This window comes from Pecten maximus, chromosome 3, assembly GCF_902652985.1.
Source record: "Pecten maximus chromosome 3, xPecMax1.1, whole genome shotgun sequence".
Classification (NCBI taxonomy): Eukaryota; Metazoa; Mollusca; class Bivalvia; order Pectinida; family Pectinidae; genus Pecten; species Pecten maximus.
This window is the reverse complement of record NC_047017.1, coordinates 6148553-6174890: the sequence shown is the minus strand read 5'-3', so window position 1 is coordinate 6174890 and position 26338 is coordinate 6148553. Positions and strand designations below refer to the sequence as shown.

The 26338-nt window shown below is 37.5% G+C and overlaps 2 protein-coding genes across 2 annotated transcripts in view; both read left to right on the top strand.

Moving 5' to 3' along the window:
* The window catches only part of LOC117323037 (son of sevenless homolog 2-like), a 31450-nt gene extending 21567 nt beyond the window's left edge, over window positions 1-9883 (top strand). The window contains 5 exon segments of the mRNA XM_033878028.1: window positions 904-1056; window positions 1059-1075; window positions 1650-1766; window positions 2105-2351; window positions 3437-9883. Coding sequence (XP_033733919.1) covers window positions 904-1056; window positions 1059-1075; window positions 1650-1766; window positions 2105-2351; window positions 3437-3966 — 1064 coding nt within the window. The 3' untranslated portion in view covers window positions 3967-9883.
* Window positions 8679-25563, top strand: LOC117324581 (nuclear exosome regulator NRDE2-like). The gene is given in 15 exon segments (XM_033880501.1): window positions 8679-8745; window positions 11432-11518; window positions 12148-12283; window positions 12763-12824; window positions 14115-14253; window positions 14652-14742; window positions 14744-15656; window positions 16705-16763; window positions 16765-16969; window positions 17428-17804; window positions 17807-18941; window positions 19604-19695; window positions 19697-19729; window positions 24856-24927; window positions 25412-25563. Coding segments are annotated over 15 exon segments (3594 nt in total). The 3' UTR covers window positions 25538-25563.
* Window positions 25564-26338: the final 775 nt, after the last annotated feature.

Sequence of the window (26338 nt, the reverse complement as noted above, 5' to 3'; positions counted from 1 at the left end):
ATTACTCCAAAATGTTTAATGCCCATTACACCATAAGGTTTGATGCCCATTACATTGAAAACTAATTATTGATGGCCCTATTACATTGTAATGGCAATTACTTAGTGAAAACTTTAATGGGTTTGTAATGGGCAATTTGACAAACCATTAAAATCCTTAAAATGCATTTAAATTTTATTGGGTTTTTTTCAGACCCATTAATTTTGTACCTTTAATAGTCATTAATGTTAAATTAAAAGCCATTATTAAAATAATTAATGATCATTATAAATGTTTTGTTACATGTAATAGCCATTAAAATGTATTAATTAAGTACCATGAACTAATTGATTTGTTTCAACCCTTTGATGATCATTAAAATTGAAAACTGTCACATTTAAAGACTATCAAACTTGTATTAAAATTTTTCAATTAATAGCAATTAAAGGTACAAAATTAATAGCATGATTGATGGTTTTATGATGGGAAATTTTAATGGGGTTTTTAATGGCCGTTTTAAGGGCTTGGGTATGCAGTAGTTTAACGCATATTCAAGATTCTATTTACCTATTACAAAAACTTAGATATACTTAAAATGAAAAAAAAGTGAAGCTTTCAAATTAATTTCACTGTATTTATAAGACTATATATACTGATGAAAAAAAAGGGAAACTTTCAAATTTATTTCACTGTAATTATTAAGACAGTCAAATTTTAAAGACAACCACAACGCATCAGAAATAGATACAAAATCTTGGGAGTTGAAACAATTATTTCCAGCATCATAAATTTGACAATAATGAGGTACTTTATGTGACAAACGCCTTTAACCTGTTGTTATTGTGTATACTAAGAAATTTGTAAATATACTGACAATTGATTACAATCATTGTTATATACTAAACGAATGATTTTATCTTTCAGGAATGTATCTAACAAATATATTGAAAATTGAGGAGGGCAATCCAGATTTTCTTCCAAATAGGCCCGAAGGGATAATCAATTTTAGTAAGCGACGGAAAGTTGCCGAGATAACCGGGGAAATACAGCAATATCAGAATCAGCCGTACTGTCTAAAGGGGAACCAGACATGCGGGTAAGTCACGGCAATAAATCCGTCCAAACATTTGACTTAATGTAAATCACTTAGATTTCACATATCTTCAGACATAATCCTGTTTTTATTTCATGAATGCAGATATAGAAATTATTTTATTTAAGCAAATGACGAGTTATCAGAGTTGTTGACACTGCAAAACTCTCGATCTTACACCAATGACTGATAGCTTGTCCATCATCGAAAGATGTTATTTTTGTACAAATTATCACCAAGGATTTGAATTAGAAATTGACTCTCCTTGCATATTAACGCAAAATTAATTCTTATGAGAAATATAAGTGTTTTAATATAAGTAACATCTTAATTTAGACACATATGATCATTGCAGTAACTATGATAGTAGTTTTAAACTCAAAAGACACAGAAAAAGAATGAAAAATTGACAAATTTATTTACACATTTAACAATAGGCTTCTAATGTCTGCATATCAGATCCTTAGTACTCTTTGTTGAAGTTATTTCAATGGAAAAAAAGTTATTTCATAACAATTATTGAATTAATGTCATTGTTTTAATTCCATTTGAAAAACTGTTTTACGTTTTTTTGTAGGAATTCTTTGAGAAATTAAGTCCTAGAGAAGGCAAGACAGAGAAAGAATTCAACGACTCATTATATAACAAGTCGTTAGAAATCGAGCCAAGGGGAGCAAAACAGGCGCCAAAATTTGTAAGTTTGTAGGTCAACCATCATATATGTTGGTTCAATGGTCACTAGAGCATGTAGATATTGCTGAACGTTTTAAGAATTAAGTTCCTAGGACAGACACAAAATATAACATCATTGATCAGATAACAAATTAAAAGTTCATAGGTCAGATGCCAAAATATTAGTTCACAGTTCAGATGCCAAAACATAAGGTTACAGGTCATACCAAACAATGAATATCAAAGTACAATGTATATTGTAATAGATGAAATGTTCTTAGATCATGATAAGGCTTAATTATTCAAAATGAATATATTGATAAATATCACTACTCTATGTATTCATGTTTGTGGTTGTAGCCAAGGAAAACAGAGTACAATCTAAAATCTCCAGGAACGAAGGCCATGTCCACTCGACATGGGGCATCAGTCAAAGTTTTCCCCTTCACCACTTTCAAGGACCCTGGTTATACACAAATCAAAGAGGAGGAAGTGGAAGCTGCTTCACCCCACTGTACCACCCCTCCAACACCATCCACCCCCCTCACACCACCCGCTAACGCTGGCTCAGACAGTGTGTTCGCACCGGTCGTTCTAGGCCAAGGTGGTAAGTACTCCTCTCACACCATCCACTAACGCTGGCTCAGACAGTGTGTTCGCACCGGTCGTTCTAGGCCAAGGTGGTAAGTACCCCTCTCACACCAATGGCTAACGCTGGCTCAGACAGTGTGTTTGCACTGGTCGTTCTAGGCCAAGGTGGTAAGTACCCCTCTCACACCAACGGCTAACGCTGGCTCAGACAGTGTGTTTGCACTGGTCGTTCTAGGCCAAGGTGGTAAGTACTCCTCTCACACCATCCGCTAACGCTGGCTCAGACAGTGTGTTTGCACTGGTCGTTCTAGGCCAAGGTGGTAAGTACCCCTCTCACACCAACGGCTAACGCTGGCTCAGACAGTGTGTTTGCACTGGTCGTTCTAGGCCAAGGTGGTAAGTACTCCTCTCACACCATCCGCTAACGCTGGCTCAGACAGTGTGTTTGCACTGGTCGTTCTAGGCCAAGGTGGTAAGTACCCCTCTCACACCACCGGCTAACGCTGGCTCAGACAGTGTGTTTGCACCGGTCGTTCTAGGCCAAGGTGGTAAGTACACCACTCAATCAATCAGCTGATAATAATCGAAATCTGGTTAAAACAGGTTTTTTAGTACAGTTGAAAAATAGGTGACTCTTTATCTTTGTTCCACACTACTAGAGTATGCAAGCTCATGAAATCCTCATAAATCTTCCCCATTAAAATTATTCATTGTCAGTAATAAAATATGCTTAAAACAGAAATTGATGGCCATCAATCAAACTATAAAATGTATTAAATATTCACATATTAACTATTGACGCTACTGAAAATGACATTAAATAGAATACCTTTAATTGCCAAATTAATTTTTTTTGTGACTTTTCCGTGGGTATCCATGAAATCACTTAAACCTGAGAAAAATTGATCCCATTTCTATTCTCACTTAAATTTTAAAGAAAATTAATTCCATGAATTTGCCCATTAACTGTTTTGGAGGATTTGTTGTGGTTAGTTATCATATCTCACAATCCCTAGAAAATTTTTCATTCTATTTCTGTGTCTTGCTAAAACATGAGTGTTGAAAATTTAAGATTAAAATGTTTGTTGTGAACTGTTACAGATGCCCTGACCAGCAGTACCTGGACACTCAGTACTATGACATCCTCCGGTTCCATGACTAGTATCATACATCCACATAGTTCGCACACAGTGCCGTCACCACTAGTCCTTGACAAGCCCATCAGCCTACAGCCCCCACCACTGCCACCCAGGAAACGCAACAGAGACTCCACCAATAGTGATGTGTTCTTTACCCATAATGCCCCTGACCCTCCACAGATCCCCCCACGTGGTAACCCCCCACCCCCTGTGCCCCCAAGGAAGGACTCCATGTTTAGCACACTTCCTCGCTCCCACAGTGTTTCGCAACAAACCCGTAACTCTTCCAGCAGTTTGTTGGCTCACAATAACTTAAGTGCGACATTGCCGCGGTGTAACACTGCGGACAAGGACACAAGCACACGCCCACTGCTAGCAAGCATGTTAAATGTGAATGGGGACAATGCCGTGGTCATCCCCGGTCAGTCAGTCACTCCAAAACTACCACCAAGGACTTACCGTATCGCACATTCTCGACAGAAGAGTAGTTAGGTAGGCTTGGATCATTGACCGTCTGGCAGAGAAAATGTCACTAGCTTAACATTAAGACAAAGACTTGGTGAGTGAATAAATTTTCACCGGCATTGAGTCAATATATGAACTAGTGCTAACGGCAAAGCCTTGACGTGTGCAGGACTCGGTCTGTCCGGCAAACTACAAATGTGTTCGTGACAGCAATCCTGGATTTGGTGGGATATTTAATTCCAAAACAGTTCAGTTTGTTTCGTGAATAAAAGATGCTATTGGATGTCAGTCTGTTTTAACATAATTCTACATAAACATTGTTTCCAGTGTCGGAGCTTATCGTCTGATGGTGGCCATTTGTTGAGGAATAGTTTCTTTTCAAGAGTGAATTCTTGTAAAATGCATTATTAATTATTATGTTACTTTTTGTGTTGTCTGTCTACACTACAGACAATCCACTGTGCCAAAAGTGTTTCATATGTTCAATACTTGTGCTACATGTGTACGTGGGCCTGGGGCCAGATATGTTTGTGAGGGGGGGGGAGAGAGATTCAAACATAATCAAAAATGTCATGGGCCGATTATAGAGTGTCGCTTTAAGTAGGGGAGAAGTCGATTCGTAGCTTCTTGCTGTACACAATTGTTGTGATGTGGTAGTATAATATCAATGTATAGTTATCTGGACGCTTGTGAGAATGATCTTCAAGGTACATTAATTAATCATATATGTGTGATAAAGTGCTGTCTCGATACATTGTTACATCTGGTTCAGATTCATAATTCCTTTCCTTAAAGAGTTTATCCTGTTTTAAGTCCAGGAGTCCAACTTTGACATTATGTAGACAATGAGTTTAGAGCATCTTTTGCTGGACTGCATTGATGGGCTTAATTCCAGGCATGGGCTTATTACCAGAAAAGTACACTACATTTTTATCAGATTTCTACAGAATAACTAATTAGGAAATGAAGCCTGGCTTACTTCTGAATCATATCTCAAGTTCAGACCTTTTTATTTCAAACATTGATTGTAATTAAAATCAAGAATAATTAAACATTTTTATCGAAGATGATTTGTTTTTCAAGACATGAATGGCATTTTTGCACATACCACTAAGCAAACATGTTTAGGAATACCAACTTTACATAAAGATTGGAACTATGAAGACATTTCCAAAACGAAAATGCCACTTACTGTTTAAGAATTTGATAATTGAGTTATCAGGTTAAAATTGTTGCTTAATAAGCTTTTGTCTGTTGATGTTTAGTTATAGGAATATTTGTTAATGATACATTTATATGCCATGCAAAGTTCATCTTTGTCGAAAACAGAACCGCTATGATATAGAAAGTCTCAATACTACAGCAAAATACAATCAACCTTAAGCTTTCAGTTATGATTATAACTTTCATTCAGAATTATCTTGTATCAGTGTGGCCATTTATTGTAAGGTTGGAGCTATAAACGAAGTTAAAACCAAAGCTTTAATTTAGTATTCTTAACTCTCTGTTCTTTATTTGGTTAAGCAGACAGTGTCAATTTGAGCTTTAATTTGACTAGAGAGAATGAGGTCAGTGCTCTCCTCGGAAGAAAAGCACAGTTTGCTTTCAAGCTTACATAATGAACTAATTTAATATTCAGATGAAATTGCATATCGGAGGTTGATGGCCGTCAATACTGGAATGAAAGGTTATGTATCTAAGGTAGAAAATGTTCTGACATATATACACAAAGTTTGGCCATACGGTTTCTGTACATTTGTCTGTTCTGGTGTATGTTGTGTACCCATGCCTAATTATGACTGTCCCAATGAAGGTTATCGATGCTCTTTAAAGTGAAAGTCCACTTACAGCTCCATAACTTTCATCACAGGGACCAGACACTTTGATATAAAGAAAATGTTTGATAAGAATAACAATTATAAAATTGTGATTTGACCATCATACCACTGTGTCAAGTCCCTGTGAGTGTAGTTAGATACCGAAAGGAATAATGTTAAGTTTGTTTTTACCCTCTGAAGATGGCGGAAATGTGAAGTACAAAAATATAGCTGACATAATTTTGGTCTTCCTCAACAGCCATTGTTGTGGTAATTTGGCTCTAAATCTTATACAATGTACTCTATGTGATTAGTTTTATATCCAATTAATTTGTATTAATTAATTTAACTTCAATGAAGTTAATAGAAAAATTACTGCAGATATACATAATGTACACAAGAAGTATGGAAATTGTCCAACTTTTTTTTTTATCAAAATTTAAGCTTAAGGAAGTCTGAAAAGACTACCCAGATACTGTCCCAGATCGGAATCGGATATCGATCATCAAACTCCTTAATTAGTAGCTGTTGTTCCAAGGGTTTATTTTGTGATATACAATCATGTACTAGCTTAACATTCACTGACAGTTTAAGATCAACAGCCACTACTTCACCGTGAACCAGTAACTACCCATTAAAAATGTGATAAGACAAGCCATTTAAATCCCATGAAAAGAGGAAATACAGTCCATCCCTGTTAAACCGCCACCTTTAGTCCACGGCAATTTTGGCAGTGTAACGAGGGTGGTGATAGTATAGAAATTTGATGAAATATAACAAAAAGGTGATATTCTGTTCCCCTTAATTTATTATTTTTGGTAAAATGCATAGAAAAGTCTCAAATCGAGCCGTGGTTAGACAGTTAAAAAATATGCATGTGCATGCATGTATTCGGTTTAACTACATGACCATGAAGAAATCAGTTAAACTTAAAACTCTTTATAGAAGATTTAACAACAGGACAGCACTAACAATATGAATTGGAAGCCAAAACAAAGTTGTACTGCAAAGATATATTGTTGGATACTGAATAGATATGAGCGACTATGGCGTACATACTCACTCAGACTAGAAAAATCTTGAGTTTATGGTTTTTAGGAAGTTTTGGTTGTCAAGTACATATGTACTGAAAACTTTGATTTTGATGTCTTTTAAGTTAATTTGAAATTAATTTTCACTCTATGGTTTCAAGTTACATTGTACAAGTGTACCAGGAAGAATTAAGGTTTGGGTACTTAGTACATGTGCACTGAAATATTTAGAGATTTAACATGGAGTTTTGGATTATTGAGTACAGGCCTTGTATATTGAAAGCTTAAAGGTTTTTGAGTTTCGAATACTCCTGCAATGAAAGCCTCAGTTTGGTGGTTATGTTCACTGAGAACAATAACAGAATTTGGTTTCACGATAGTAAGTATATTTACCTGCTGAAATTATCAGGAGTAAATTATTACCGGTAAACTCAGGTTTTATGAAAACTATGGAATCGTACTGACACATATGTGCTGGGAGTTTTCAGGAGTCGATTGTGTAGGACGAGTTTGTTGTTATAGTTGTTACCAAGCGACACATGACACATGCTTACAGATGAGCTCAAACGTGAAATCTCAGGGGGTGCAGAAATGAGTCATCATGGTGCAGGGAGATATCTCAGGTTGGCTGCAGTGGGCACTCAGGTTTGTCCTGAAAAGCAATAGTGTAAAATGTGCAGGGATGTTATCTGGTTCAAACGTGTCACAATTAATTGTTGTAATTACCTTTTGTATGTCTCCTGTATGTCCCCGTTTGTCTCTTATAGTTACTACGGATTTACTTACCACACAAGTGTGTATGTGTTTTAGGTTGTTAGCAAATCTATGTCGCTGTTTATCTGAGCTGACATGCTGAAATCAACTGTGTTACATTGATTTGAAAGAAAAGTAGAATTGTTTTTTTTATTTCAAATTTGGCAATATTATCAGTGTTTTTGGATCATGAAATTGGAAAGATTTTTTTTTTTTTTTTTTTCAAATTCCACCATTTGAACCTGGAACAGATGTGCTTTGTTTAATTTATGTATAATAATGTTGAGAATTTGTGTATACATTTTACACAATGGCTGACAGTACAGTACTTATCAATATTTAAAAACATAGTGTACTTCAGACAGAATTACCTAAAAAATGTTGCATTTTATCATCTGCTTAAAACTTGGACTAACATTTCACCTTTAGTTTTTGGCAGAAGCTTAGATGAAATACATGTCTTATTGTATTATAATGTTACATTTCCAACCATACTTCTCTGCGAAATTATTTTATGAAAAGCATATTCTATTGTTTTTAACTAACAGTTTCTCGCAAACTCTCGAACTGATACTAACTTTTAAAGAAAGCACTTTCTTCTAGATAATGAGTGCTTTGGGGTGATTTTTTTTACTTTTCAAGTTAAATTGGAGAAGTAAAACTTTAAAAAAAAACTTTGAATTTGAAAGTAAATTCATACTATCAAATCAAGGATTTACTGTTGCTTTGAATATCATTAGAGTGTATAGTCAGCTGGACCAGATGCAATATTCATAGTTGATCAAATTGGACATTTAAAGTGTTTTGGTTGGTGATGAGCTACCCTATTTTACCTGTGTCAAGCCTGGGGACTTCGTATAGGTATTGGAGAAGATGGGGCTAGCCTGATTGGGCTGAGTGGTGTGTATATGCAGAAAGAGAGTATTTTGACATTGGTGTAAACCAAAAGGACAAAAAATGTATGTCACCTGAGAGATAAAATATTCATAACATTTAAATTAAAAGAGAATGAGAAAAATTCCAAAGAAGTAAGAATAAATACCAAAGCTGGACTTGTCACAGGTAACGAGGTGTACACTAATTGTTGTAAGTGATCTTATAACAAGACAATGAGATTGCTGGGTATGGGGAGTGCATGATGGAGGATAGCACTATGAGTGGTCGGAGTGGTATTGTGGTAAAGCCGTACCGCAGGATGGATGTGTGTGAGTTTAGCTGCTGAGCAGTGGGAGAAAGTGAGAATATGTGAGAGTGTGAGAAACATTAGATATAAGTAACTGTAGTCACCATTTAGTGAAGTTGGTTTGATCGGACACAATGTACTTAACGTGTTAATAAGATCGGCACTGTTTCTGTTACATAAGGATACGATCTGGCTTACCGTGAACTCTGACTTGTATAACATGTACCCCATCCTAAAAATTACAGGGCTTGTGTTCATGTAATGCTCCTGACACCAAGATAACATGGTAAGATTTCAAGAATGAAACCCTTGGATTTTGAAGTTGTGTGTGAACCCAACACTGTCGGATGTTACCAAGTAAATCCTGAATATGGCTGAAACAGTCCTTATCTACTGTACTGTAGAATTTAATTCTGAAGATTTGTATACCCCTGCAACACTGTCAGATGCTACGTTCCACTAAATCCCAAATGTTATAGAATCAATCCCGGTCTCCTTTACTGTAGAACTGGATTTTGATGTTGTATGTACTCAACACTGTCAGACACTACCCACTAAATCCCTACTGCGACGGAATCGATCCTGGTCTCCTTTACTGTAGAACTGGATTTTGATGTTGTATGTACTCAACACTGTCAGACACTACCCACTAAATCCCTACTGCGACGGAATCAATCCTGGTCTCCTTTACTGTAGAACTGGATTTTGATGCTGTGTGAACACTGTCAGACATTACCCAGTAAATCCCCACTGTGACAGAAACTACCCCAGTCTCCTGTACTGTAGATTTGGATCTTGATGTTGTGTGTACTCAACACTGTCAGACATTACCCAGTAAATCCTCATTGTAACAGAAACAAACCCGATCTTCCGTACATTTGTCTGCGATAGACTGCTGCCAGGCTCCATCAGCTGTTGTGGAGATGTCGTCTGCTCCATCAGCTGTTGTGGAGATGTCGTCTGCTGCATCATTGCAGTGTCTTTATACTTGATCAATAGAATAACACTTTGCCAAACAATATGTACATGTTATGAAAAACAAAAAAAAATGTTGTTTTTAATTCGTAACATAAATGTTGATAAGATGTATATGTAAACTTTAATATGTATCAAATGTCAAATAAAATAAAATGGGATAACCATTGCAATTGTGAAGTATGGTTTATTTGTTTATTTTATTTTTGGTCATTTTTATACAGTAGTCAGACATTTACAGACTATGATCCAACCATCACAGACTACATCCAACAGTCACACAATACCAACTACGTCTGACTGTCACAGAATACAGACTACATCCAACTGTCATAGAATACAGACTTATTTACATACATACGTCATTTAAGTATGAGAACATGTATTTTATGGACTCCCCCCCCCCCCCCCCCCCAAGAAACCAACATGGCTGCCCAACCTGCCTGCCATTGATCAGCAGTCAAAACTTAAGTTTCATGAAATGTATATATATATAACTACAGACATCTTGATTGGAATTGAACAACACGGGCTTAGCGCTGATATCAATTCCCGATTTGTTTGCTTGTTATTGAAGTGATCTGAAATTTCACTATGATCCCCATGGCACCTAGGTTGGAAGCTAAGATGGCCGACAAATAGCCGTCTTGGATTTTGTGAGCTGGAGTTTATTAGATATTCCTTAGACAGTGCTGTGCTCCCCATGGCATCTATAAGTGTGCATTTTGGGACACTGGGGGCAGGTTGGAAGTTAAGAATGGCCGGCAGGTAACCGTCCTGGATCTTGTGATCGGGAGTTCATTAATGCATTGATGAGGGAGGTGTTTTTGAAGTTTCACATTTGTGTTCTGTCAAAGTATCTTATAAGTTACACATATTCAATTTGGGACTCTGATCAAAAATCAAGATGACCAAACAATAGGCTGTCGTCTTGGAATTTTAGTGTTGAGATTGGATACATTTCTTGGTCCAAAATTCCTTGGATGTTGAATTTGAGACTGATCGCAAAAGAATCACCTATAGATCTAATTACCCAAATTCATTGATAGTTTACTCTTCATTCTTTGTTGTGGAATGGATTTATATATCAGACTGTCGCTGGTTGTGCATGTTCAATTTTTGGACTGATCACAAAAACAAAAGTACAATGTACATGTATATAGTCATATTTTGTCAATTATAATATTTGTGAAAAAAAGATACAAATATTTTTTTTCCAATTCTTTAGACAATTATTATTTTTGTTAGAATCCTGAATTTTCTTTGTAAAAAATAAAGTGAAAATTAAAAGAAATTCATCAGTATTACAGAAAGAATTTTAATTAATTATATTAATACAATTATTGGTGACTTCAGCTAGTGCAGTCGTCTCAGTTTTGTTTGGACTTGATAAAAAAGATAATATATTATATCAATATAAGATACATAGCTATAAATCGGTAACAATAACGCATTCTACAGTATCTTTTCTTCTTATAAATTTTATTACCAACAAGAAATAAATATATTTACAACTCAGTTAGATATAATGTTTTACTGGTGAGTATAATGGAATAGTTTATGCAATATAAACTTCAGTATTACAAATAACATTACGTTGTTGTTAATTTCCGGAAAATGTTCCGGCTCGGGTTATTATTTCGTACGCATAAAAACTTTAGAGTTATCTCCCCTTAACAATCGTGAGAGATTCGTACTTCAGTGATGCAGAATGCCACTTTTCCCAATTTTAGACCAGTCAGAAGAAAAGAAACAGCCCCAAACGTTATTTCCTGTTACTGACACACAGACCGATGTCCTAGAGGATCGTGTTACCTCCGGTACGTGACGAGGTTGCAACCAACTGTTTTCAATGAATGTGTTACTTTCATTTTCGATATTATACCACCGAGACATGTTTAGTCTTAGTCTAGTCTAAAAACACGACAAGAACATGACCATATGTCTTTATACATAGGTATTTCTGACTATTTTTTTTAACATAAGACTAGACATGTCCCTGTGGTGTTACTGTAACGTTAGACCAATTGTGTAGCCGGTCTAGTGCCTACATGTTTATTTTTCGGAGTTCAGAACGTGTATTGGTAATATCACTTTTGGTAGTTATTGTAATGACTTTACTTAACTAGATTCTACTGATATCGTGAAATGGGAATAGAAAATAAAACAGCACCCCATGATATATAGGCAATCAGCAGTTTGGAGTCTGTGATTGTGGTCTGCAGTTCTAGCAGAATAGATATTCAAGCACACAAAATTTGCATGCAGTAATTTGAATAGTCCAAAGGGTTCCGACTGTCTAAATACAGCTTACTAGGCTACTTTTGACTCACAGACAAGGTTACCATCAAATCTTCAGATTTTCCTTCAATGGGAAGGTAATTTAAGACTCAGAGGAATGGTTCATGTTTAACTTGTAAATATATATCTGTCTTCATTTTAATTCTAGGTAATTTGGATTGGTTGAAAAACAGTAGCTACAAACCAGAATCACAGGAAGAAAAACAGAGACATGATTTGCCTGCACCTGTTTCACCAGAGGTTTCCGATGTCTACCAAGAGCACTCACCTTTAGGACATACTGAGTATGCTAATATCATGTTGTTATAAATTAGTTATTGCAAATTGAAAATTCAATTCTGTGACTTTTTAGCAATAATTTGCAATAATGCAATAACTATCCTTGGCTGAGGTGCACATGGACAGTTATTAACTGAAGGATTTTGATATTGACCTACAAAAAGCAGAAGTTCATACAATTTTTAATGAGGATAATCAATATTCTCCAAAGCTAACAATGATGATTACTTAATCATTAGAATATGAATATGATCAATGAAATTAAGAATGGAAGCAATGCTTATTTCATGATGTCCTGAAAAATATCCAAACTATATTGTACTATTCTTCATGTCGCATTGACAATAGAATCTAAAACAAAAGTCTTAATATCTATTTTGTATTCAAACCAGCTGGGGCCAAATGACCTTGTGTTTGTGTATGTGTCATATATAAGTTATAATTGTATAAAAAGAAAATTATTAATTCAATATTTGTTTATCAGATCTAAGAGACAGAAAACAGCTGATGTTAGAAGTGACACCAGTAGAGAAGACAATGATCAGAGTAAGTGTATTGAAACACATTTCAAATGTATACAACTTAAATACCATTAATTTTCAGACATTCTATCCTATTTATATATCTTAGTTGACGAAATTTGAATACCAGGATTCGTACCCTTGTCACGGCACCAATGTAAAAGGATCGGCTTTTCACCTCAAACCGACACCTTTAAAATATTTATACCCAGGTTCGGTGATCTTGGGTCCGTCAGGGTCTTACATTCTGGGTCATAACTAGTAGCTAGTATATAGGTCTCTGATGAAGTCTAGCAAATAAACACAAACTCAAGATATATAAAGTTCAGGTAGTTTTATTAGGATACCACTAAACACTATGTAAAAATATACAGAGACACAGGGACAAATTGTACAACTCTGTCACAGTCACACACTCAACACACACATACTATAGGACAACATGACAGTAGTTTAGTAAACTAGCGGCTACATGGCCATACTATAAACGATAGTACACAAAACTACTGACAGTGAGTGTTACCATAACAGTCTGATAAAGACTTTCATTCTGACTACGTGAGTCGGGGAGAGCTGAGCCAGGCAGTCCTATAAAGACTTTCCATCTGACTGGCGAACTACACAGGTGTACCGGCTTATAGACAACCGCGGCAACCGCACGTGCAATATTCGCACCAAATTACCTGTACTCGGAACACTTCCGCTGTCAAATGACTAAGGAATTCCGAATAGTATATCGAACAATACAGTCGTAACTTGTAAGTAGACAGTCACCATATAATCTATTCAATAAAGTTTATAAATTTCCTCAACTTTTACATATTAAACATACAGTAAAACCAAGCTAACTCAAACTGTTAGGGACCATGTTAATTTTTCGAAGAATACAGGGTATTCAAGTTATCAGAGGTTAGTCCTAGAACATTATATGGGTACTGATTGACGTATGTTGCACTATATTCATTGAATACCTACTCAGTAGTGCCGCCATGGTTTATGTAGTAACTGTATTGCAAAAAGGAATAATAGGTTAATTAATAAAGAAAATATAACGACGCGGTCAGGTCTAACCAAATAGTTTGACGATTAAGAGGTATTAGAGGAATGCAAGTTCGAGCAAGTGGGGTTTTACGGTATATATATATATATATCTCAGTCAACACTAGTTGGATACCAGAGTTCAGAAACACTATGTACGTGTAATAGATATCTCGTACAACACAAGCTGAATACCAGGGTCAAGACAATGCTGTATCGGATATCTCGACATACAGAAGCTGCAGTTGTCCCAATGGGAATTATTTTTCTATTACAGGAGATGTAGTTGTGAAAAGGCACAGGAAGAAAATCAAGAAAGAGAAACATAAACATAAGTCTAAGAAACACAAACGCCACAGGTCAAGGTCAAGGTCGAGGAGTCCAGCGCCCCGTTATAGCAATGTCACTGAGAAACAGTAAGGAAACCAGTAATGTTCATCGTCAATGGAATTCTTATTTATATCAAAATTAAGATTATTAAATACATTTCTTACTGAAGTTTTGTTTATTGTTATATAAATGTTAAATCGTTGGTCGTTCATTGTATCTGTGGGAACAGCTGTTTCGTGATTGGATGACATCACAAACAGACTGGAAATTCAACCCTAAAAGCAACTGTTGTAAAATGACATTATCAGATAATTCTGATTGCTAAAGATTAACTTAATAATTTGTTTCACTAATTCACCATTATCAATATAGCAGTAAAATACTATTGGAGATAAAAAAAAAAAATATATATATTACCATAATTTGGATTTTTGTTTTAGGGTGTTGATCATAAGAATATTTTTTTCATTTGTTCCTGTTGCAGAAGAAAGTTGTTCCAAAATAGTGACAAAGTGTTTATTGACGAGATTCCAGGACTAGAGGCGGAGGATGCTTACAGGATTGACAGGAAATCCAAACAAAAATAACTACATCTATGGATCAGTTGTTGATAGGCATGTTGCCAAGTTCAAAAGACATGTCAATGTTTGTTTGGCTGCAGACGATCATCCTACAGTGTCACTCCGGGAAGAGAAAGATCCAGGAAGCCGAGTCAAAACACACAATAGGTATTACAACAAGGAGAACCGAAAGTTATTACGATCGGCTCCACAAGCCGTCCTTATCACCAACAAGGACAGTTTGAGTGATGGTGAAATGAGAAAGGAATTCATATCTGTAAGCAATACCAAATCCGTGAGCCAGGTTCAAGAAGAAAACCAACTTAAGGTTGACATACGAGACCAGCTGCTGGATAGGAAGTCTTTGGCATATATACAAGGTTCTGGTGTGATCCTGTCAGAACCAGAGGACAACCCTATACAGAAGTCATATCTGTGGCAGAAAAACGCCGACTACAACAAGCGTCTGAGGGAGAACCCAAAAGATGTCGAACTTTGGATTGAATTTGTGAATTTCCAGGATAGATTTTTATATGAGGATCTATCAGATGAGAAGTCCACTCTGGTAAGCATGAATGTGAAAAAACTCCCGAAACAGGTTGTTTACGAGAAAAAAATAATGATCCTTAAAAAAGCTATGGAGGTAAACTCATCTTGTGTTTCTCTGAAGTTAAGATACCTAGAACTGTGCCAGAGCCATCTGGAGGCGACAGAGGTTAATAAAGAGTTAGAGAGTCTTCTGTTTGTGTACCCAACAGACATCGCCTTATGGAGGCGTTACCTTCTGTATAATCAGTCTCACCTCGCCTCTTTCTCTGTCACACGCGTGTGTAAACTCTACAGTACCTGTATACAGAAACTGATTGGCTACCAGGAGGGTTCAGTGTTCTCCCGTGGGTCCACAGAGGGGCTTGACCGCGACATGCTAGGTAAGATATGACTGGTCTAGATTAGTAATTTCACAACTTCATCGTACTGTATACTTAGGACAATACATTTTGTAGCTTGCAGGTATGAAAGTCTATCAAATTCAGTGTTTATAAAACCTGCTTGACATGTCTGAAAAAAATCCTAATAGTATTTGAACAAGAATTGAACAAAGATCCAGAAAACAGCACGATTTCTGTATGGCTCAATTATCAACAAAGGGAAGTAACTCTTGTACAGGATCAGAATGGATGAAAGCAGAATTGATGACTATTAACCGTCCTTGACCTTCTTTCCTGGTCACATCTGTTTAACAACAAAAGACATTGAATTGTAGCTGAACTGAACTGGGCTGAATGCAGGTGGCCAGGTAGCTCAGATGGTTAGAACGTCCATCTAGCATTCGGGGGTCCCAGGTTCCAGTACCAGTCTGGTCCTTGCATTTGATCTCCTGTTACATTTGGCGCCCAAATAAATTCACAGGGAGGTGGTTTAGGGTCTTGTGTGTGTCTTCTGGGTCAAAGAATTTGTAGGAGTGGGGAATATAGCGGAACTTGGCTGGACTGAATGTCTAGCCATGTAGCTCAAATGGTTATAGCATCCTTCCCAGGTTTAAGTCCCAGTCTGGTCGCTGCGTTTTCCCTCTCCTGTTAACAAAATCATATTGAATTTTACCATCAATAAATATCTGTAAATTGAGGAATTATTGTATTTGCTGTATATTTGTATATGCACTTCTATGTTTATACCTGTAGGTATTTGATGTTAACCCACTTTGGAAATCACAATATAATAAAATTTAAATGTTATTCAGATTTGTTTAGACTTCATTATGCATCACATAACACAAAATGAATAGCACAAAAAAAGTATGGGATTTTTGGCTTTCACTGTGAATTCAGAACATCATCTCATATAGTATTTGTGATATCTGACTATATATTTAGTATATATTTTGATAGTACATTTGTATATAGATGTTTAAACAAACAGTTCAGATTTTTAATTATAGCCTGATACCTTATTTATGATAACTTGTATTACTTTCAGACTTGTTTGTGCAATACTGCTGTTTTCTGAGACAAGCCGGCCACATGGAGAAGGCTGTAGGGCTGTTTCCAGGCCCTGATCGAGTTCAACCTTTTTTGTCCTCCATCACTGGAGAGTTCTCATCACCAGGACAAACAGAATGTTTTTGAGAGTTTCTGGGACAGTGGCATTAGCAGGGTAGGAGAAAACAATGCTAGGGGCTGGAAATACTGGTCAGAACATCCCGAGGATTTACCTTCATCAGCAGCTTTGACACTTGATACAGGTACTGCATTATATTTGTGAATTTTATATCTTTCTCATTTTGTTGTTTAATCTTTTGAAATCTTAATTCTTTCCACGAAAACACAAACGAAAATTTTGAAAAAGTGAAAAGATCATCAGAAAATGAAAATGTATAATATATTGCAATAATGTGGTTTCGGTATGACTTCCATGCAATAAAAGATGTACATAATATCAATCTGCTTTTGGGCATCTTTGATTGTTTTCTTTAAAATTTTACAACTTATTATGATACGTCCTTTCTATATTTATTTCCAAAAATTTGTTAATTTCCTGAAAAACATTTTTTTTCTAAATTTAAAGATTTATTATCTCCCTTTGCATTGCTGATGTCTCCACAGGGTGTGATTTGAAACAGATCACATTTGTATCCACATTTTTACAATTTTGTCCTTTAATTATTCGGAGCTGAAATAAATCAAATACATCTTCTTTCAGATATTGAACAAGAAGAACAAGATCTACTGGCTCGGAATGATCCAAAATGGAAGATGTGGCTGAACATGGAGCGACTGCGCGAGTCTGTCCACTGGTTGCCATGGAGACCTGATGTATCGAAGGATGAGACAGAAGAGGACTGTCAGGATGTGGAACGTCTGGTTTTATTTGACGATATATCTAGTGTTTTGTTTACTTTGCCGACATGGCTCCATTTTGAAATAGTTTTACAGTTTTTGCTTTTCCTCTGGGTTGACATGTCAAATGACTTCATGGTAAGCTCGGTGAGATCGACCGATTGTCAGTGCAATTTAGATAGAGTATCTCAGATCCTCAACAGGAACCTGATTCCGGAATGTCATGGAATATCAAAGTCTCGCCTCTTCTCAAAACATACGTCAGTTCCCTGTTAGAACAGATGGTCACATATTTTGATAATGATTTGAATTCTTACACTGTTCTCACTGCTGTTAGATTACGCTTCTTCAAGCAGTGTATAGGAGACAACTCCAGTTGTCTAAAACAACTAAAGAAGTTTGGTAAATCTCTATTAAAGGAGCCTAGAAATAGGACAAATTTGTATGTGTGGAGCGAGTATACAGCCTTGCTGTGGGAAGTGGGAGGAGCCCTTGAGGCACGTCCTGTAGTAGAAGCGGCCTTGTCGATGCATAGTGGATCGGGACTAGGAGTGGAAGTGGACCCAGGGACGCGATGTGGACTTGTACGACTACATAGGATTTTGACGGAGATTATTCTGAAATTTCCTTCTGGGGATTTACCGGTTTGTGGGGAAAGAATCCAGAATGAAGAATCGGAGAAATCTGCTGAGGAGGCTCGGTGGGGCCTTCAGTGTTTTGTGAAGGGAAAAAGCATTAAAGATCCTCGCCTGAGTGAGAATCAACTGATTTGCTCCTTGACCATGAAAAAAATGATGACATTGCTAGAAGGTTATGTGGAGAACCTGAAGCGTGACGTACACGGGAATAGTGGTAAGTGTGTGTTAACATTACAGCACTTCTGTGAATTCACCCGATGTTGTGTGTTGTATGCGTGGCTCAGTCAAAAAGACATGTTGAAGGAGAGTATAGGAATAGCAGACTTGGCTTTGTCCAAGGTTCATCTTCTCCTCCCTGACAATCAGTCCTCCTCCCCAGACATTCAGCAGCCTCGCTGTGAACCACAAGCGTCCAATTGTCTACGAGTTCTGGAGGAACTGCACAAAATAAAGGTCCGCATGGTTGTGTGTCACATGTCGACATTGTCGGCACCTCTCAGCTGTTTGCGTTCGGCCATAAATGCTGCCCTGAGTGACTTTCCTTCTAGTCCACACTTCCTTTGGCTGTTTACCCAGACAGAATTGAAGATGAATGTCTCAGGCCAGCTTGACCGTTTCTTCACTCACCGTCTGAAGGAAGGAGCACAACCTATTCTTCTCTTGATAGCCGTATTGTCTCAGGTTCAGAAGCTCAGGGACCTGGAAGAACAGATGAGGAAGGACAACCTTTGTAAGGACGGTAGGGTATCTAATTAACATCTGACCCCAGTCTCATCATTGTTCCTTAATTTAAGGAAATTTCTTAAAAAAATTTCATTGGAAATCATTTTTGGATTTCAGGGGGAAATCTTAGTTAAGGCAGTTTTCATAAACTCTATAATGCTTTCCTAAATGAAAATTAAAATTGAAGGAATAATGATGAAACTTGGGCCTGCCATTTATATACAAGTGATTGTTTACTTAATCTAACAGCACTGTTTTTGTTTTTTTATTTATTGAAAAAAGATAGATAAGGTAGATAATACAAATTATACACATTATTGTAATCATTAATATTTCTTGCAAATTTTTAATTACTTGACAAAAATATGATGTATTTTTGAATTGTTCAGGTTTTAGTTTAAACATATAACTCTATCAGTATTTTGTACTCAACATTTATCTGGGGGAGGTATTTGTACTCAACATTTATCTGGGGGAGGTATTTGTACTCGACATTTATCTGGGGGAGGTATTTGTACTCAACATTTATCTGGGGGAGGTGGGAACTGTATTGTAGGTCCAATTCTGCCCTTCTCTGTAATACAGTCAGGGCATGATCATAACTAGTGATTTGAGTCTTTGTGAATGCCTTATACTGTTCTTAACTTTAGATAAATTCTTGGTTGTGCGCTTTTACAGGAGAAGATGTGAAGATTTCAGAGACCAGTATGATTCATCGCATCAGGGCCTACTGTGATGTGGGCAGGGACAGTATTCTTGTACAGAACTGTCCCTCTTCTGTGGCGTCTTTGTCTTCATACAGAGGTACTACTCCACAATTCCTATTTCAACAAAGAACAATGCTCATACTTTATCCTTTTTCTCATCCTCTGAAATTCCATAATCATAAACATTAGACCTGTTCATAATTATATTGACAATTGGATGTTTCATGTGATTTCAATGCTACAGATCTTCACAATAAGCCAGAAGACATCAAAGTTTATGACGTGTACCAATTTTTAGCTCACCTGGACCGAAGGTCCGGTGAGCTTATGCCATGGTGCAGCGTCCGTCGTCCGGCGTCCGGCGTCCGTCCGTCAACATTTGCTTCAAATCGCTACTAGTCAAAAAGTTCTTATTGGATTTTGACCAAATTTGGTCAGAAACATCCTTGGCAGAAGGGGAGCAGATTTTGCATAAATGGTGGCTCTGACCCCCAAGGGGCCTGAGGGGCGGGGCCCAATAGGGGAAATTGAGACAATTCCTTTAAATCGCTACTAGTCATAAAGTTATGAATGGATTTGAACCCAATTTGGTCAGAAACATCCTTTGGAGAAGGGGAACAGATTTTGCATAAATGGTTACTCTGACCCCCAAGGGGCCAAAGGGGCGGGGCCTAATGGGGAAATAGAGGTAATTCCTTAAAATCGCTACTAGTCATAAAGTTATGAATGGATTTGAACCCAATTTGGTCAGAAACATCCTTTGGGGAAGGGCAACAGATTTTGCATAAATGGTGACTCTGATCCCCAAGGGGCCAAAGGGGCGGGGCCCATTAGGGGAAATAGAGGTAATTCCTTCAAATCGCTACTAGTCATAAAGTTATGAATGGATTTGAACCCAATTTGGTCAGAAACATCCTTTAGGAAAGGGGAACAGATTTTGCTTAAATGGTGACTCTGACCACCAAGGGGCCTGAGGGGCGGGGCCCAATAGGGGAAATTGAGGCAATTCCTTTAAATCGCTACTAGTCATAAAGTTATGAATGGATTTGAACCCAATTTGGTCAGAAACATCCTTTGGGGATGGGGAATAGATTTTGCATAAATGGTGACTCTGACCCCCAAGGGGCCAAAGGGGCGGGGCCTAATGGGGAAATAGAGGTAAATCCTTCAAATTGCTACTTGTCATAAAGTTATGAATGGATTTGAACCCAATTTAGTCAGAAGCATTCTTTGGGGAATGGGAACAGATTTTGCATAAATGGTGACTTTGATCCCCAAGGGGCCAAAGAGCGGGGCCCCATATGGGAAATAGAGGTAATTCCTTTAAATCGCTACTAGTCATAAAGTTATGAATGGATTTGAACCCAATTTAGTAAGAAACATCCTTTTGGGAAGGGGAACAGATTTTGCATAAATGGTGACTCTGACCCCTAAGGGGCCAAAGGGGCGGGGCCTAATGGGGAAATAGAGGTAATTCCTTCAAATCGCTACTAGTCATAAAGGTATGAATGGATTTGAACCCAATTTGGTCAGAAACATTCTTATGTGAAGGGGAACAGATTTTGCATAAATGGTTACTCTGACCCCCAAAGGACCAAAGGGGCGGGGCCTAATGGGGAAACAGAGGTAATATCTTTAAATCGCTACTTGTCATAAAATTATGAAAATATTTGAACCGAATTTGATCAAAAACATCATTGGGGGAAAGGGAACAGATTTTGCATAAATGGTGACTCTGACCCCCAAGGGGCCAAAGGGGCGGGGCCCCATATGGGAAATAGAGGTAATTCCTTTAAATCGCTACTAGTCATAAAGTTATGAATGGTTTTTAACGCAATTTAGTAAGAAACATCCTTTGGGAAAGGGGAACAGATTTTGCATAAATGGTGACTCTGACCCCCAAGGGGCCAAAGGGGCGGGGCCCCATATGGGAAATAGAGGTAATTCCTTTAAATCGCTACTAGTCATAAAGTTATGAATGGTTTTTAACGCAATTTAGTAAGAAACATCCTTTGGGAAAGGGGAACAGATTTTGCATAAATGGTGACTCTGACCCCAAGGGGCCAAAGGGGCGGGGCCTAATGGGGAAATAGAGGTTATTCCTTCAAATCGCTACTAGTCATAAAGTTATGAATGGATTTGAACCCAATTTGGTCAGAAACATCCTTTAGGAAAGGGGAACAGATTTTGCATAAATGGTGACTCTGACCCCCAAGGGGCCAAAGGGGCAGGGCCTAATGGGGAAATAGAGGTAATTCCTTCAAATCGCTACTAGTCATAAAGTTATGAATGGATTTATACCCAAATTGGTCAGAAACATTCTTATGTGAAGGGGAACAGATTTTGCATAAATGGTGACTCTGACCCCCGAGGGGCCAAAGAGGCGGGGCCCCATATGGGAAATAGAGGTAATTCCTTTAAATCGCTACTAGTCATAAAGTTATGAATGGATTTGAACCCAATTTAATAAGAAACATCTTTTGGGGAAGGGGAGCAGATTTTGCATAAATGGTGACTCTGACCCCCAAGGGGCCAAAGGGGCGGGGCCCCATATGGGAAATAGAGGTAATTCCTTTAAATCGCTACTTGTCATAAATTTATGAATGGATTTGAACCCAATTTGGTAAGAAACATTCTTGGGGGAAGGGGAACAGATTTTGCATAAATGGTGACTCTGACCCCCGAGGGGCAAAAGGGGCGGGGCCCCATATAGGAAATAGAGGTAATTCCTTTAAATCACTACTAGTCATAAAGTTATAAATGCATGTTGTAAACTCAGAGAGTCTGGACTTCATTATATCTTTAAAGCAGTTGGGATCCCCACGCTATAACCATAAATAGCATTGTTTGAGGTTAACAAACAAAAGGAATTGAACATGAACATTATTTTGACATTTGGTCAAATCCAACCAGGTGAGTGATACAGGCCCCATGGGCCTCTTGTTGTTGTTCCTGTCTTAAATAATCTCGATATACAAACTGAATGTTTTTGTAATGAGTTGATTTGTTACTATGGTTACACATTCTAGTGATATTTTTATCCTTCAGATTGACTTTGCAAGAATATTTATCAATTTACCCCAATTTTGAATTCAGTAATACATCCAATGTTTACAATGTTTGCTTTGATTCTGCTTGCTGGCTCAATATAAAAATGAAGCTAGAAAATCACATCGGATTGCTTATGTTGTAGTGAAAATTGGGGGAGTTGTCTCCCTTGGTTGACCTATCTCACTATGGGATTATATAGAGTGCACCTCCCGCTCTTGACTGGTACCCTCCTCAGTTATCTCCCTTGTATACACTACACGGAGGATAGGTAGTGCGTTACTATCTTGAGCAGGAATTCCTACGTAAGCATGTACGCATCTTTATTGCAGATGTTTTGTCATCATGGAGATGCTAACTTCCCTGAAGCATTAAGCACAAATAATGTCATTGCGATAAACACATTGGACACTGTTTGCCTTAATTCATTTTAAGAATAGAAACATATTATAAAGTGATCCGCTTTGTTGGTTAATCACAGCCGCCATTTTGAAAACACATTTGAAACTTCTTCTCGAGTTCCACCAGTGCTATTGAGCTGAAACTTGCCTGAAATGATCCTGAGATGATCCCGACCAAGTGTTGTTATTTTTCAGGTCGGTCAGATATTCAAGATGGCCGCCATGGCAACGGCTTTGTAAAAACTTTGACATGGCAGCCACGTTGGCCATTTTGTAACATGATTGCGCAATCATGGTTCTTTTGAACAACACCTATTTGAAACTTCTTCTCAAATTCCGCCGATGGGATTCAGTTCTTACTTACCAAAAATGATCCTGAGATGGTCCTGACCAAGAGTTGTTATTTTTCAGGTCAGTCAATAATCCAAGATGGCCGCCATGGCAACCATCTTGAAAAATACATTTTAAACTTTTTCTCCAGTTCCAATGGTGTAGTTGAGCTGGAAACTGGTGAGGATGTTAAGGAAAGATAGTCACCAAAGTGTTGTTATTTTTTGGCTTTGTAAAAACTTTGACATGGCAGCCACGTTGGCCATTTTGTAACATGATTGCGCAATCATGGTTCTTCTGAACAACACCTATTTGAAACTTCTTCTCAAATTCCGCCGATGGGATTTAGTTCTTACTTACCAAAAATGATCCTGAGATGGTCCTGACCAAGTGTTGTTATTTTTCAGGTCAGTCAGTAATCCAAGATGGCCGCCATGGCAACCATCTTGAAAAACACATTTTAAACTTTTTCTCCAGTTCCAATGGTGCAATTGAGCTTGAAACTGGTGTGGATGTTAAGGAAAGATAGTCAACAAAGTGTTGTTATTTTTCGGCATCGTTAAAACTTTGACATGGCAGCTAAGGTGGCCATTTTGTAACATGATTACGCAATCACGGTTTTCCTGAACTATTTGAAACTTCTTCTCAAATTCCACCAGGGGGATTCAGCTCTAACATACCAGAAATGATCTTTAGATGATCCTGGCCAAGTGTTGTTATTTATGGGTCAGTCAGAAATCCAAGATGGCCGCCATGGCAACCATCTTGAAAAACACATTTTAAACTTCTTCTCCAGTTCCACTGGTGCGATTGAGCTTGAAATTGGTGAGGATGTTAAGGAAGCAGAGCCAACAAAGTGTTGTTATTTTTTTGCCTCTGCCACAGCAGCCATTTTGTAACATGATTGCGCAATCATGGTTTTCCTGAACAACAGCTATTTCAAACTTTTTTTCAAATTCCACCAGTGGGATTCAGCTCTTACTTACCAGAAATGATCGTTAGATAGTCTTGATCAAGTGCTATTTTTCGTGTTTATCCAAATTCCAAAATGGCCATCATGGCCAACAGTACCACTATACCTGCTACAGAGAATACATACTACAATAGTATAATGTTCTTTAATTTAGAGTCAGATGACCGTTAAGGCCCTTGGGCCTCTTGTTTTGAAAATAGCAGTACGTACGTCACCAGATATAGAAATTGACCAATGGAAGATCAATATGATTACCACTATATATATCTACCGGCCCTTTTTGAGTGGAGCCAAGTCCTGGTAGGGAGTATGGCCCTAAGGGAGGGAACCAGTCTATTCCTACTCATGTGAGGAGAGAGCTCCAAACAGGGGAGATAAATCCGCCCACCTCGATTTTCACTACCATATTTATGGCCTTTGTTTAAGATATCAATTTCAGAATAACTTATACCAACACATTTTCTTCCACAGATGAAATATGGAAAGAGAGAGCGAGCCAAAGGGATGTTTTATCAGGCCCTTCAACATTGCCCATGGGCCAAGGTAAGCAAGGATAAGATGTCGTTTTTTTGGATACAGTAAAGAGAAAAAAAAAGCTTAAAGGGCTCGTTTGTCGGGTCAAAGGAGGTGGTATTTATGTGAGAAGCATCACTTGTCTTACCAAATATATAAGTTAATTTGCTGATCAGGAAAATCAACAACATGGGACTGTTTGTGTGCCAACAACAATAATTACTGCAATCAGTGGTTCTTGCCGTACTCTTGTGCCATTAGTTTTCTCTGCAATTGTGCCATTTATTGTTTGCTATGAATACCTATGATTGACTTTAAAATATTGTTATGACTATCTAAATTGATATGTAAACAAAGCCATAGCAATGGAGTATGTTATTATGAAGCTGTGTAAACATGTTTTAGTTTTTATGAAATATTGTTGTAGGAAAATTTCCATTATATTGAAAATACTATTTACTGGATAGTATAATGTCATCATTTGAGGGAGTTTCTGGTTGTTTTTCTATGTCAGATGCTGTATCTCGATGGTGTGGCTTTGTTTGATGAAGAAAATCTTCTCAGCGTCACAGACCTTATCATGGAGAAGGAACTTCGTCTTCAAATACCCTTGGAGGAGGTGGACATCTTACTGGAATAGGGAGGAAAGAGTCGGTCACAGACCTCAAATACTATTGTAGGAGGTGGACATCTTACTGGAATAGGGAGGAGAGAGTGGATATCCGACTGAATTAGGGAGGAAAGAGTCAGTCACAGACTTCAAATACCAGTTACAAGAATGAAGGATATAGACATAATTTATATTAATCAGGAAATCAGAAGTGCTATTTGCCATTGACACTTTTTATACAGATTAAATAAGTTTTGATTATACTCGGTTTCGTATTCTTCAATATTTAGAGGTGCTATCTTGCCTCTGCCAGTATACAGTTTAAATAAGATAATAGATAATCGTTCAATTTAGTCCCAGTATCCGCCTAGATATTCAACCCCAACATCCATTCCGTACACAGAATTCCATAACCAAACTGTATCGAGATAGTAGTGTAGTTCCATGTCGCTATTTTCACAAATTGGTGGTTGCACTTTATATACATATACTACATAGATGTACAGTCCATATATCGGCCAAAATTGTCGAGTCCTACCAGTTAACCCTATGGTAGTAAAAGGTCAATTGATATACCAGAAAAACCTATCAGGTTATATAGACGTCGGTAGCAACTATCACTGATAAGGACTACCAATATGCCTACGCAGATGTAGTCAATATATTGGCCGAGATTGTCGAGTCCTACCAGTCCATACATTTGCCAAAGCCTATATATATACGTAGATTTATATGAAGATATTTTGTATAGAAACTCGTTTATCACTGACCTTTTAATGTATGATAAGGTCGTCGCTGAAAGTCCGCAGTCTTTGTTACATGGATTTTAAT